Here is a 13,943-nt window from a genome sequence, read left to right as displayed (position 1 = left end):
GCAGCCTACGAGCTATCGACTAGTGCTACCCTCGTCATCCTTTGGTAGCGACCGTCCAGGAGTCTGTCTATGCCCTGGAACGGTCCAGTCGTTCAGTGGTGTTTGTGTGGACTCCAGGACACGTCGGAATCCCAGGTGATGAACTTGCTAACAGACTGGCCAGACAGAGTTCACGGAAACCGCTTATGGAGATCGGTATTCCAATAACTGACTTGCGTTTGTTTTTACACCACCAGGTTTTTCAACTTTGGGAGACGGAATGGCATAGTCTCAGTACGCACAACTAACTGCGTGCCATTAGGGAAACTATGAATGTGTGGCAGTGCTCCATGCGGGCCTCTCGCAGGGACTCTGTGGTTCTCTGCCGGCTCCGCATTGGCCGTGCTTGGGCGACACTCTACCTCCTGCGCCTGAGAGTCGACGTAGTGCCCGGTTGACAGTGGCCCATATTCTGGTGCACTGTCCCACTTTGACTGTCCTGCGACGAAATATTCGCTTACCAAAATCGTTGCCGCTAATTTCATTTGAAAATGCCTCATCGGCTGATTTAGTTTTACGTTTTATTCGTGAGAGTGGGTTTTATCATTTGATCTAAGTTTTAGTGCATGTCCTTTGTCCCTCTGTGTCTTCCACCCTAGTGCTTTTAGGGTGGAGGTTTTAATGTGTTGCAGAATGGCTGGCGTCTCCTTTTTATTCTCACGGTCAGCCAGCATTGGTAATCTGTTTTGTCATTTTAATCTCTTCTACCTGTTTCTTGTGTTTTTGTGGTTCTCTTCTCCCCTTTTGTCCATTTAAGTGTTTGTTGTCCTTCCGTCGTTCTTGTGGTTTTTCCTTTCTCTCTGTTTAGTGTTGTCAGTCTCGTTTGTTTTATTCTCACCCTTGTGGCATTGTTTTGTTTGAAATAAGGAGCCGATGACGTAACAGTTTGGTCTCTTCCCCTTTCTTTTAAACCAACCAGCCCCCTGCCCCCCCCCCCCCCCCCCCAATCCACACACACACAGCCTCTCTTTATTTCCTTGCACATTGTACAAGGAGGAAAAAGTTGTATGGTAGTGATGGCATGTGGTGGTCCAAGCTCTGTATGTACACATTGAAGCTCACACAAGAGTAAATCATTACTCCTTTTCAGTGTCTGCAGGAGTGGGAGGTGCCTGGTGACCACAATGGTACGCAGGATCCACTTTGCATTAATAAAGAGGTGAGTGTGTCTTTCCTTTTGTATTATTCTTATGTCACTGTGAATAATTGCATTTTGTAGCATATGATGATAAAGTTTTTATTTATTCTCCATAAAATGCAAGATTTGTTTTGATTTGGAATATATGTTACAAGTTGTATCCTAACTTATTGGAAACAATTTTAAAAACACAATCTATCACAATTGCGTATGAATAGTATGCTGCAAAGAAAGATGGTCCATTCTGCTGAGAGTCATAGCTTATTAATACAAAAGCACTTTTTAATAATCAAGCAATGCAAAATCCAGGTTGGAACTTAACAATATTATGAAAAGGAAAGTTGCTACTCACCATATAGCGGAGATAGGCACAGCAGAAAGACTGTCACAAATAAGCTTTTGGCCGGTAAAGCCTCTATCAGAAATAGACTACACACACACACACACACACACACACACACACACACACACACACACACACACACACAACACCCATGACTGCCGTCTCTGGTAACTCAAGTTACACAGTGAGCAGCAGCACAAGTGCATGATGGGAGTGGCGACAGGGTGGGGGTAAGGAGGTGGCTCGGACAGGGAGGGGGTGGTGGACAGTGAAGTGGTGCAGTTTAGGTGGTGGGCAGGGGAGAGGTGGGGAGGGGGTTAGCAGAAAAGGAGAAAAGTAAAAAGGAATGAGGGCTGAGTAGTCCTGGAATGGGAACAGAGCAGGGGCTGGATGGGTGAGAACAATGAGTAACGGAAATTGAGGCCAGGAGGGTTACAGGAATGTAGGATATATTGCAGGGAGAGTTCTCACCTGTGCAATCCAGAAAACTGGTGTCAGTGGGAAGGATCCGTATGGCACAGCCTGTGAAGCAGTCTACGAAATGAAGGATGTCGTGTTTCGCAGCGTGCTCAGCGACAAGGTGGTCCATTTGTTTCTCGGCCACTGTTTGTCGGTGGCCATTCGTGTGGACAGACAGCTTGTTGGTTGTCATCACCACATAGAATACAGCAAAGCAATTGCAGGTTAGCTTGTAAATCACATGACTGGTTTCACAGGTAGCCCTGCTTTTGGTGGGATAGGTAATGTTTGTGACTGGACTTGAGTAGGTGGTGGCAGGACGATGTACAGGAGAGGCTTGCCTCTAGGTCTGTTACAGGGGTACGAGCCACGAGGTAAGGGTTGGGAGGAGGGGTTGTGTAGGGATGGACGAGTGTATTGGGTAGGTTCAGTGGACAGTGGAATACCAATTCTCCTCTTTGGCCGGATGGCGAGACTTTGGGAAATGATGGGAGTCTTTCCAGTTTCCCACCACCTCCAAAAATCTCACCGTGCAGCCACGGAGGAGCATTCCCCTTGTAACTCAGCACCACCCAGGACTGCATCACCTAAATTACATTCTCTGCCACAGTTTCGATTACCTCTCGTCGTGCCCTGAAATGAGAAATGTCTTGCCTACTATCCTTCCCACCACTCCTACATTGGTATTCTGCTGTCCAACGAACCTACCCAATATACTTGTCCATCCCTAGACTACCCTGCCTCCCAACCCTTACCTCATGGCTCGTAGCCTTGTAATAGACTTCTATGCAAGACCTGTCCCATACATCCGCCCACCACCATCTAGTCCAGTGCGGTCACAAACATCACTCATCCCGTCAAAGACAGGGCTACCTGTGAAACCAGTCACATGGTCTACAAGCTAAGCTGCAACCACTGTGCTGCATTCTTTGCAGGCATGACAATCGACAAGTTGTCTTCTCCGCACGAGTGGCCACCAACAAACTGTGGCCGAGAAACGAGTGGACCACCCTATTGCTGAGTACGCTGCCCAACGTGACATACTTCACTTCAGTGACTGCTTCACTGCCTGTGCCATATGGATTGTGCTTACAAACACCAGCTTTCCTGGATTGCGCAGGTGAGAACTCTACCTGCAATATGTCCTACATTCCCGTAACCCTCTTGGCCTTAACTTCCATTAATCATTGTCCTCACCCATCCAGCCCCTTTTCTGTTCCCATTCCAGTACAATGCAGCCCTCATTCCTCCATCACACCCAGTCTTTTTACTTTTCTCCTTTTCCACTAACCCTCCCCCCCTCTGTGGTACCCTCCGTCTAGCCCCCCGACTGTGCATAGCTGCCCTACCCTCTTTCCACTCATCCCTGGGTACTCACCAGCAGCACTTCACTGTCCGCTACCCTTACCCTACTATCCCTGCCCCCCCCCCCCCCCCCCCAGCCTCCTCCTTACCCCCACCCAGCCGCCACTCCCATCATGCATTGGTGCTGCCGCTTGAGTTGCTGGATACTGCAGTTGTGTGTGTGTGTGTGGGGGGCGGGGGGGGGTTTCTATTTTTGACGAAAGCCTTACTTGGTGAAAGCGTATTTGTGACAGTCTTTTCATTGTGCCTATCTGCGACTCAGTGTCTCTGCTATATGGTGAGTAGCAACTTTCCGTTTTTTAGTATTGTTACACTTTTTAATAAGATACTGTTGCAGAGCAGCTTCCATATAGGTGCTGTGGAAGTTTGTTGAGCTGTTTTCTCCCCGTGTCATAGGGATTGTTGTCTGGACCTCTCGTGTGATGCCATACCAGATTATAAACACAATCTTTCCTATGTTATACATATACATATTTTAGACTAAATTATTTTACTGGTTCTATTTCAAAGTCAGTTGTACACTTTTAAGAATGTATTTTGATGGCAGTAGAGTAATTAATACTTACTCTTAAACATCCCTTTATGTGAATCGTTAATTCTCGTTCTGCACAAAATCAAAACTTTTTTTTTTACTAAAGAATGAATATTCTGAACATTTGGCTGCTGCAAATTGCCAAACTTGTGTTGCATGTATAGGATATGAATACTCTAGTGCAAGACACACCATTGGTCTTTGATCATAATTTAGAAAATATGTCTCTGTATTCATAGCACAAGATGATTTTCTTAATGATTGATATAAAAAATGAATGTGATCTTCCCAAGACATCTGTGCCTGCCTAATATTAGGTCAAGTAAGGCAGTTGTGTCATCCAATTTTATTTGCATATCATCATTATTCATTCATTGTTGGATAACTGAATAGTTGAAGGTGAAACTTAATTAATACTTCTGCCATATAAATCCTGTATGTACAAGCAGATTTTGGCCCAAGAGTTTGGCCTTTTACGTGCAGTACCATTCAGAAAAACTGGTAATTAGGAAGGTATTGAACAAATCTCAGCAAGTAGTGAAATCTTAAAGTACCCACAGAATGAAGACTGATGATGACATATTGAGATTTAAGAGCAACAAGCCCATTTGTCTGTTGACTTTCTATTTCTTTTTTTTCTGTAAAGTAAGTGGATCATATGATTTAAATGGAGAATGATCTTTATTCACGGAGTTTTGGAGAACATTCTTAGGTTTGCAGGAATAAAACAAGTCTGAGAATATAGTTCACGTGAGTAAAAATGGCAGAGTTTACTTTGCTCTTAAGGCAATAAAACGCATACGTAGCCGGAAGAAATGCTGAAGAGTGAAAATTTAGGAGTTTTTAGAGGTTTAACAATAAAAGCATTATTTTTCTGGCGAACTTCCTTCCCAAAAATCATAAAAGAAGATGGAGCCCCTCCACGCCCACACCGACATTATGATCAAACCAAAAGTTCTACTGTCACTTCCGTATAACATGTTAGTTTTCAAATAAGGAGTCACAGGATGCAGGCTGTGATGTTGTCCTGTCCGTGCATCTGCGTAGGATTACTCACTGACAGGATCCATCAGGAGACAGAAAGTGGACGAAAGCGATCGAAGGGTAGCAGTTTGTAAGGGCAGAGGGAAAAAAGTGCTAAGGCAAGCGCCAAGGGAAAAAAACCTCTGCGACAGTAGGACGGGTAGTAAGGGCAGTAGCAGTGTGCTAGCTGCGACAGTGCACGCAAGGTGAGGTTATGTCAGTGCGAGGTATAGTGCATCGTTACCTTTGTCTCTGTGGGTACTTGTTGTAGATGGGTCAGTCCGGGCACTGCAGCTGGGATTCTGTGAATTCTCCTGGCCCTGCTGCAGCAGCTTTGTCCCTGTAACAGTCAGAGGTCGTCACGCATTAGTGGGCTATTGGCCATCGATCAGCTCACAGTGTAGGGGGTGTGTATGGCTGATTTGCGCATTGTGTACAGTACGGCTTCCCTGTGATAGCCTGTTTTTTGGCAGGTCGAGCATCTGGGGTTGCCAGTAGTAGCTGTGTTGCAGGAGCTTGCCAGTACTGTTGTGTTAGTGTGCTATGGACCGTAGATGTTTAGTTCCTTGCTAATAGTGCATTTGGTCTATTATGTTTCCATCTATGGTTGTGGTCGTAGTTCCCTGGAGAAAGAATAAACGGGTTATGCAAGTGTCTCGTGTTTCTGTACAGTTGTGTGGAGAGTTTTTGGAATACCTCAAAGAGGGTATCTAGCCGATATTCCCGGTGAAGATCCGCAGTGCGCGTGTAATGTGGAGCATCGCTTATGATTCTGAGTACTTTGTTCTGTATGAGCTGCAGACGGTGCAGGCGTGTGGGTGCAGCGTATCACCAGTCGGGAGCAGCATACATCATCAGAAGTCTAATAAGTATGGTGTACACGGACCTGGACACCCTCCTATTTAGTGTGCTACGCCTGTTAAGCACAGGATAGAGTTGTTCGAGCTTCATGTTTGCTTTGTTGGTCATATGTTGAATGTGGTCCCCCCAGAGTAGTTTCTGGTCCAGCCAGACGCCGAGGTATTTGACCTTCTCACGGAAATGTATTGGGGCGCATGTAGTGTTATTAGATTGCAGTTTTGATGTTTGCGCAGTAATTTCGGTCTTCTAGTGAACAGAATGACTTCACACTTGTTGACATTTACTCTAACCCGCCATTTCACCAACCGAGGCTCTGCCTCTCTGAGTGCAGTCTGCAGTCGTGAGTTAATGTTAGACGGTTTCCAATCTCGTGCGAGGATGGCAGTGTCATCCACGTAGATTGCCACCATCGTGCTGCGTGTAGCTGGAAGGTCATTAGTGTAGAGGTTAAACAGTATGGGCCCTAGGATGCTTCCTTGGGGTACTCCAGTCTGAATACCGTGTCGTGTTGATTGTTTGCCCTGCACGTCGGTATTGAAACTCCTGTCCGTGAGATATGAGTGTACGAGACGTACGAGCCCGTCGGGGAACTCTGCATCGCTGAGATTGTGTTTGAGGCCGTTGTGAAACAGACAGTTGAAGGCCCTTTTTATGTCCAGGAACACTGCCCCAGTTGCTTTGTTTGTGTTGTATATGTGTTTTATGTATTCAACGACGCGAGGAGTTGTTATGTTGTCGAGGGGTGATTCTTGAAGCCGAATTGCTACGGCCTCACGGTGTCGTTTATAATGCAGTGCCTAGCAAGTCATTTTATTATTACCTTCTCAATGATCTTGCTGAGCACGCTCAGCAGACAGATCGGTCGATAATTTTGTGGGAGGGAGTGGTCTTTCCACTGCTTCCTGAACATCAGGACCTTGGCCGTCTTCCAAATGGTGGGGATGTGTGGGTGTTTAAGTATGGCATTCGTGATGTGTGTAAGGTATTCTACTGCTTTATCTGTGAACTCCTGGAGGACACCGTTTTGAATGAATGCCTCATGACCTGGGGCCTTCCTAGCTGTGGTGTGCATGATGGCCCACTTGACTTCAGCTGTGCTAGCCCGTCAGAGGTCGTTGCGCGATGGTTGGTCCGAGATGCGTGTAACTGCCTGATCGGTTGCAAGTGTGATGTCGGGTCTGAGGGATCCAGATTCGGTGTGAATGATGCTGCAAGTGTGAGGGGCATCAGTTCTGCTTTTTCTTCCGCAAAATATGCCGGTCCGTCGGGCCCTTGGAGCGTCGGTGTGTACAGTTTCTCCCTGGTGAAATGATGGGCCAACTGCCACACGCCAGGTCGTGTGTTGTCTGACCCTTCGAGTTTCTGGTTCCACTGTTGCGTTTTAAATGTTTGGATTTTGTCCCGGATTATTCCCTGGAGCCTGTTCGTGTGCTGTTTGAAATGCTGATGCCTGGTACGCTACCAATGTCTCCTGAGGCAGTTCCTCATTGAGATAAGGCCCATGATTTCCTGGGGAAGGGCGGCACTGTGTTGTTGTTGTGTGGATTGGTATGGTGTCAGCTACTGCGTCTCGGATGGCGCTAATGAGGGTTTTTGACAGCCTCATCAATTTGAACTGTCTCGTTAATCGCGTGGGTGGGTGGGATGCGACTGTCGAGCGTTTCCTTGTACAATGTCCAATTCACTCGCCTGTAGTCTAACATCCTGCATTGGTCCATGTGCTGCAGTGTTTCTGCAATGTGCAGTATAACAGGTCGTGATTTGAGGGCAAATGAAAGAAGAGGGGGTGACCTTTCAAATGAAGTGGAAGCGAAAACATTTTTGTGTTATTTAGCAGACCGTGGTTTTCAGACTATTGTAGGAGAAGACTTATGGATGCACCAGACAGCTGTGTCACTGACATTTTCAGGTGTTCATCATGTTTCTCACAGCATAAATCTTACGTTTTGTTTGTTTAGAAATAAGTAGGCACACGAAAAAAATTAATAACTGGTATATTACAAACGTAGCAGTCTGTTTCTTGTGACGAAGCCAGATGGGCTGTCGCTTACGTACTTGAAGCGTGAAGGTACCATTATCTATCATATTTAACCAAAATTATGTTGTGTTAGAAGCTTTTGACAGATTTCCAGATTGGAGTAGATATTCGTAAGATTTTGTTCGCATAACGTGTTCACCTAATTTCAATAACAAAAAAGTTTCCCAAATGTAAAAAAATCGATATCATACATTTCGTAAGTTGTCTGTATATGATCTTAATAATTTGCTGCTGCAAAAAAATTAAAACTGAAATGTAGTGCAACTCTTCGAGAACACATTGAACCCAGTTCTATCTATGTACATTGAATTGTTTGCCTGTTTGGGCGAGTTGACTGAAACACCTGTGTTCTCTGCCAGATGCGGCAGATGAAACATTGAGTACCTTCTCAAGAAGGAGGGAAGTAGCGAGAAAGAACTTCTTTGTCAGATAATGAGCTTCAAATTTTTCATTCGTACAAAATTGGAATCCTAATCTTTCTCTTTCTTTTGCTCTGAGGATATTCTCCAGAGAATGTTCTCTTTCTTTATTCACACATCTAAATATTCTGACACATATGTAGGTTGCTTTTCATTAACAGTTTACTTGTAGCTAATTTACTTGCAACTAATGGCCAAGTATTGAGAGTGAAGCACGCTGAACCGGTGTATGCAGATTATAAAATTAGAATTATTTATAACACTAACGTAAACAACGACTTGGTAAGATGCTTCATAATGACTTGCTCGAAGAACACTGGGAAGACAGTCACAGGTAGTATTTGTAGAAATGTTTTTCCCCCCATTGTGTGTTCCCTTAGCAGATTTTGAATCCAGTTAAAGTTAAGCAGTACCAATATTTTGGAGATTGCCATTGTCGGCGCGGTCTTCAGTCCGTGGACCGGTCAACAACAGCTTTACTGCAAATCTTCGCATATCTGCATAAACACTGTAGTCTACATTCACTAATTTGTCGAGCCTCGATCTCCTTCTGCTCTACACTTCCCTCCGTTACCCAAATAACTATTCCTCAGTGCACCAGTATGCCCTATTAACCAGTCTCTTATTTTTGTCAAGTTGTGCAGTGAATTTTGTTCCTTCCCTGTTCATCTCAACACCATTTAGTTATCTGATATATCTATCTAATCCTCATCTTTCTTCTGTAGTACACAATTTGGAAAATTTCTATTCTCATCTTGCCTATGGCATTTATAGTATTTATTTCCCTTCCAAATAAGCCTACACTCTTAGATAAATACTTTCAGTAAAGACTTCCTAACAAAAAAATTTATATTTAATGTTAACAAATTTATTGCTTCGAAATAGGAGTTGTAATATTTGCCTCGAAATCTGAAGGTTATTCACCTGTGTCGTGTATCTCGCATACTGGGTGGAATAGTTTGCCACGGCTGGCCCTTCCGAGGGTCTCAGTAATTCTGTGGGAGTTCCCTACTCCAGGTACCCTGTTTTGAGATTGATATGTCAGTGCTCTATCAAATCCTTCTCACAATATCGTGTATTCTGTCCCATCATCACGTATTTCACGTTCTCTTTCCCTGATATTGTCTCGGTGTTTGTTCAGAGCGTCAACAAAAAAGAAACAATCTACAATGGGAGTTCAGTAAGTAATACAACCCCTTTTTTTGTCCTGAAAGCAGGCCGGTTTTATTCAGGATTCCGAAGCAGCATATTATTCTCCACTCTTTTGACTACAGAACCCCATTTTTCAACACAATCTCTGCATTGGTAACCTCCCTGCCATTCACATACTGCTTCCCGTGGAGTTCATCCACCATTGGGCCAAACAGACGGAAGTCCGAAGTTGCGAGATCTGGACTGTACGGTGGCCAAGAAAGGACAGTCCAGTGAAGTCTCGCGAGCTCCTCTCGGTGCGCAGACTCGTGTGAGGCCTCGTGTCATCACGGAGAAGTAGTAGTTCGCTAGCATTTTTGGGGCGACAAATGTGCTGAAACAGAATAACACCTTCAGAATTCCAGAAGGCTGTTGCCGTGACTACTGGGTGAGGGTGTAACTTTGCACTTTTTCTTCGGAGGAGAGGTAGTGTGACACCACTCTGTGGATCGCCATTTTGTTTCCGGCTCGAAGTGCTGAACCCACGTTTCGTTGCCTACGACGATCTACAAAAAATTATTTTCGGCCTCGTAATGTACGCGCAGTTGTGCACAGATAGTCAGTTGGTGTTCTTTACGGTGTTCCTTTAGGCGGTGAGGAACCCGGCGGGCACATACCTTCGAGTATCCCAACTTGTGAATGGGTGCGTCAGCACTACTAACGAGGACATCCATTTGAGCAGTGAGGTGTTTGTTTGTGATCTGTCAATCACTCGAGTGCGAGTCTCGGCACGTTCCAGCATTGCGAGAGTCACAGCTGTGTGCAGTCAGCCAGCGAGCGAGTCATCGCACAGGTTTGCGCGACCGTGTTGCGGTGGTGGCAGGTGCCTCACCCGACGACCCACTGTGCTTCTGTTCACTGCAGGGTCTTTGTAGACATTCTGAAAGCACCTGTGAATATCTGTGATGCTCTCAGTTTCTGGGTAAAGAACGTGACGACGGCTTTGAAACGCACCTCCGTTACAGGTGCCATTTTGAAGGCTACGTATAGCACTACGAATTATCGGAACTTCGTGAAACTGTAGGGGCCGAAGCGGAAATGCTCCGTGATGTCTCACAGCAAATTCCGGAATTTTTCAACCGAAATTGGCCGAGAAAAAAAGTGTCGCATTACTTATTGAACGCATCTTGTAATAAGTTTGTGAGTGGGTAGGGGACATAAAATTGAATAAATTTTTCAGATTGCTATGGGCTGAAAATGCACCTCTGTTGAGCTACAACCCTAAAACTACAGACAATCTGTGAAGAATGTGCGGAAGTTGGTTCGGTTAGCGAATGTGTTTAGGTGCATCTAGCAGTGTGTTTTTTTTTTCTGACCGAGCTGCTGGTGCTGCAGTGTCATGCTGTGGTTGTTGTGCTCCTCTGCATTTTCCACATGCCGTGTTGCAGTGGAGTGACGGTGAACACACAGTCAACATTTGTCTTACGTAGCAGCGGGACGCAGTGCTGCAGGTGGTGGGTGTGAGAAGATGAAGTGCTGGACATTAGTGGAGCAAAAGGCTGCCGGCAGTACACAGCTTCGGGGCTGCGGAATGACGAGATTATTGGGCATGTTTGCACCCAAAAAGGCTGCTGTAGGTCGGTGAAGGCTCTGGTGTTTGATGGAGAGATTCTCCAATATTTTGGAACCTTCAGTCAGTATCAGAGGAACATCCCACGAACTCTGCCAATCATCAGCTTCTTTGGAGAGTCACAGAGGAAAACATTTTACACTTCCTGGCCAATTTATTAAAAACACTATACTTTTTGAGAAAATTTTGATTTATGTCTAACGAATTTTTTTTAATACATGAATTGTGCAAAAATGATTATGTGTAGTCTACTTCATAACTAAGGTGATATAACAAGTAAATAAAATGTAGTATTTGTTGAAAATATTTTATTTCAATCATTACAACAAAAATTAAAATATTGTGAAAGTGAAAACATTAGTTTTAATATCTGTTGAGCCACCTTTTGCAGCTATGAGAGCCTTAATACAATGTAGCACACTGTCGATGCAGGACTGTACTTGTATTGGTCTTGCCTCATTGTGCCTAAAGGGGAGCCGGAGGTGGTCAAATCCAAAAAAATTAAGTTTTTTTTTGGCTACCGAAAATTAATTGGAACATTCCTCTTTAATGTAAACTTTGAATTATTGTTTTACTCACCCTAGAAGTGGAGTTATTACCATTTTCCCCCATGCCTGCAGAGGAAATGGGCGGCCGCTGAATGCATCTAACACCCTCTCGTGATTTCCTGGCGAACTGCTTGGGATTTTCTCGGCCTGTTGCGCATACAGCGCCTTACGTTACGCATACAGCGAGTGTGCAAGGGTTGGCTACATTGTTTTCTGTGACAAATGAAGCGCTAAGAGCGCGGGACATCGTCTCTTTGCTGTTTACCGTTTCGAATTAGTTCTGTGTTGCGCCTGTTGTTGGTAGTATTATACTTCTTGTGTAAAGCATTGTTCTGGTTACGATGCCCCGTTTTAGTTACTGTGTATATAAGAAGAGGAAGAACGTAGGAAAAAGAAAATTAACACTAATACCACGTTGCGATACTACAAGTACTGAAACAGTGCGTTCTTCTGCTAGGCAACACATGGCCGGTCATAGCCCTGTGACATCTTCTAGCAAGAAGCTGACTGGTGGAAGTGACAGAGTTCGTGAATATGTTAGTGACAGTGATGATATTTACGAAGTACTGAATATTGGATTATTATCTTCTGTGCTGAAAGAAAGTGTTCTGTGCAAAATGTGTTCAAGTGTAGGAGTGGGACTAGAGATAACAAAGCACTTTGGTTTAGCTTGTGAGATGAAGATAATCTGTGCATGTTGCAAGTATCAAGTGACTTTCTACAATTCACATGCCAGTCTCTTTGGTGAAAATGGACGATCTAGAGTGTTTGATGTGAATGTTCGACTTGTGTATGGTCTTCGATCCATTGGAAAAGGGTCTTCTGTTGGTAAACTGTTTTGTGGTATTATGAACTTGCCATCGCCTCCAAGCAAATTTGGGTACTACTGTGAACTGGTAGGATCCTCTGTTGAAGATGTAGCTTTGAAAACCATAAAGGAAGCAGTGGAGGAATCTGTAGAAATGAACGGTGGTTCTAGGGATCTGGTAGTGGCATTAGATGGTTCCTGGCAAAAGAGGGGTCATAAATCCCTGAATGGGGTTGTAACTGCTACTTGTGGTGATAGTGCAAAAGTGATAGATGTTGCAATATTATCAAAACATTGTAGGTGCAAAAATAAAATCAAAGGAGAGCACAGTGGAACCTGTGAGGTAAATTTTAGTGGATCAAGTGGAGCAATGGAAGTGGATCGAGTGAAACAAATTTTCGAACGTTCAGTGCCCAGATACAACGTTAGGTACAAATACTACCTTGGGGATGGTGACTCCAAAGGTTTCAAAACTATAGAGGAACTGAAACCATATGGAAATGAATTTGTAGTTGAAAAGTTGGAATGCATTGGGCATGTGCAAAAGCGTATGGGTGCACAGCTTCGAAGGCTCAAACAAACTTTGGGTTCGAGTAAGCTCAGTGATGGAAAGACAATAGGAGGGAGAGGCAGGCTTACTGATGAGGTGATTGAACGTCTACAGAGATACTATGTGTATGCTATAAGGCAAAATACTAGTAATGTTAGTGACATGCGAAAAGCAGTGTGGGCATTGTTCCTTCATACTGCCTCTTCCAATCAATACCCTCAACACAGCCTGTGCCCAAAAGATTCCTGGTGCAAATGTAATGCAAAAAAGAACTATGATCACAAACATGGTTTGCCAGCAGCTGTGATAAATGCAATAAAACCAATTTTTCATGACTTAGCACAGCCAGAATAGTTATGCAAATGTCTACACGGAAAGACGCAGAATCCTATTGAGAGCATAAACAATTTGATTTGGAAAGTAATTCCTAAAAGGGTGTTTGTAAGCATAAAAACACTGCACTTTGGCATTTATGATGCAATAGCAACCTACAACCAAGGGAACAGTGTGAAGTGTGAAGTTCTGAAGGCATTGGGATTTACAGCTGGGGTGAACACTGTACGAGCACTAAGAAATATTGACAGAAAAAGGATAAGAGGAGCAGAAAGAAGAGAAAGGCATATGACGTATGATGGAACAACAGGCCAAAAAAGAATACAGAAGAGGAAGCTTTTGGAGGATGAAGAAGAAGACCCTGATAATCCATCCTATAGTGCAGGAATGTATTGAGAAACTTTGATAGCCATTTCCCGTAAATTAGAATTTTTCGAATATAAGGAACATTTTCTCAAAATCCACTCAAGCTAGAGAGATGAAATTTTTATACAGCACTCCTAGTGGTCAGACTTACATTGTAACACAGCTATTTGGCAATATGTTCAGTAGTTTCATTTCAGTTTAATTATAAAGCAATTATTTGTAAAAAAATTTGGGTCATTAATAAAAAAAATAATTGGAAGGAAACTAGAAAAGATATTCCAAAATCCCTCTGTCATAACTGCAATACTAAACCACTCTATATGAAAAAAAAAAAAAAAAACAAATTTTTCTATTTGGTAG

General features: G+C 43.9%; 1 protein-coding gene across 4 annotated transcripts in view; it reads left to right on the top strand.

Annotated features, from left to right (window-relative positions):
• LOC126106648 (zinc finger and SCAN domain-containing protein 21-like) overlaps window positions 1-13,943 on the top strand; it is a 210,078-nt gene that overhangs the window by 28,986 nt on the left and 167,149 nt on the right. For 3 of the 4 annotated variants that reach the window (XM_049913006.1, XM_049913005.1, XM_049913007.1), the window contains exon 3: window positions 1,130-1,198. In XM_049913006.1, the coding sequence (XP_049768963.1) occupies window positions 1,130-1,198 (69 nt within the window). Of the gene's footprint in view, window positions 1-1,129; window positions 1,199-2,914; window positions 3,100-13,943 lie in introns of all 4 variants that reach the window. The other variant, XM_049913008.1, reaches the window with a different exon arrangement.

Source organism: Schistocerca cancellata, chromosome 10 (assembly GCF_023864275.1).
Source record: "Schistocerca cancellata isolate TAMUIC-IGC-003103 chromosome 10, iqSchCanc2.1, whole genome shotgun sequence".
Classification (NCBI taxonomy): Eukaryota; Metazoa; Arthropoda; class Insecta; order Orthoptera; family Acrididae; genus Schistocerca; species Schistocerca cancellata.
This window is presented reverse-complemented; position numbering and strand designations above follow the sequence as displayed.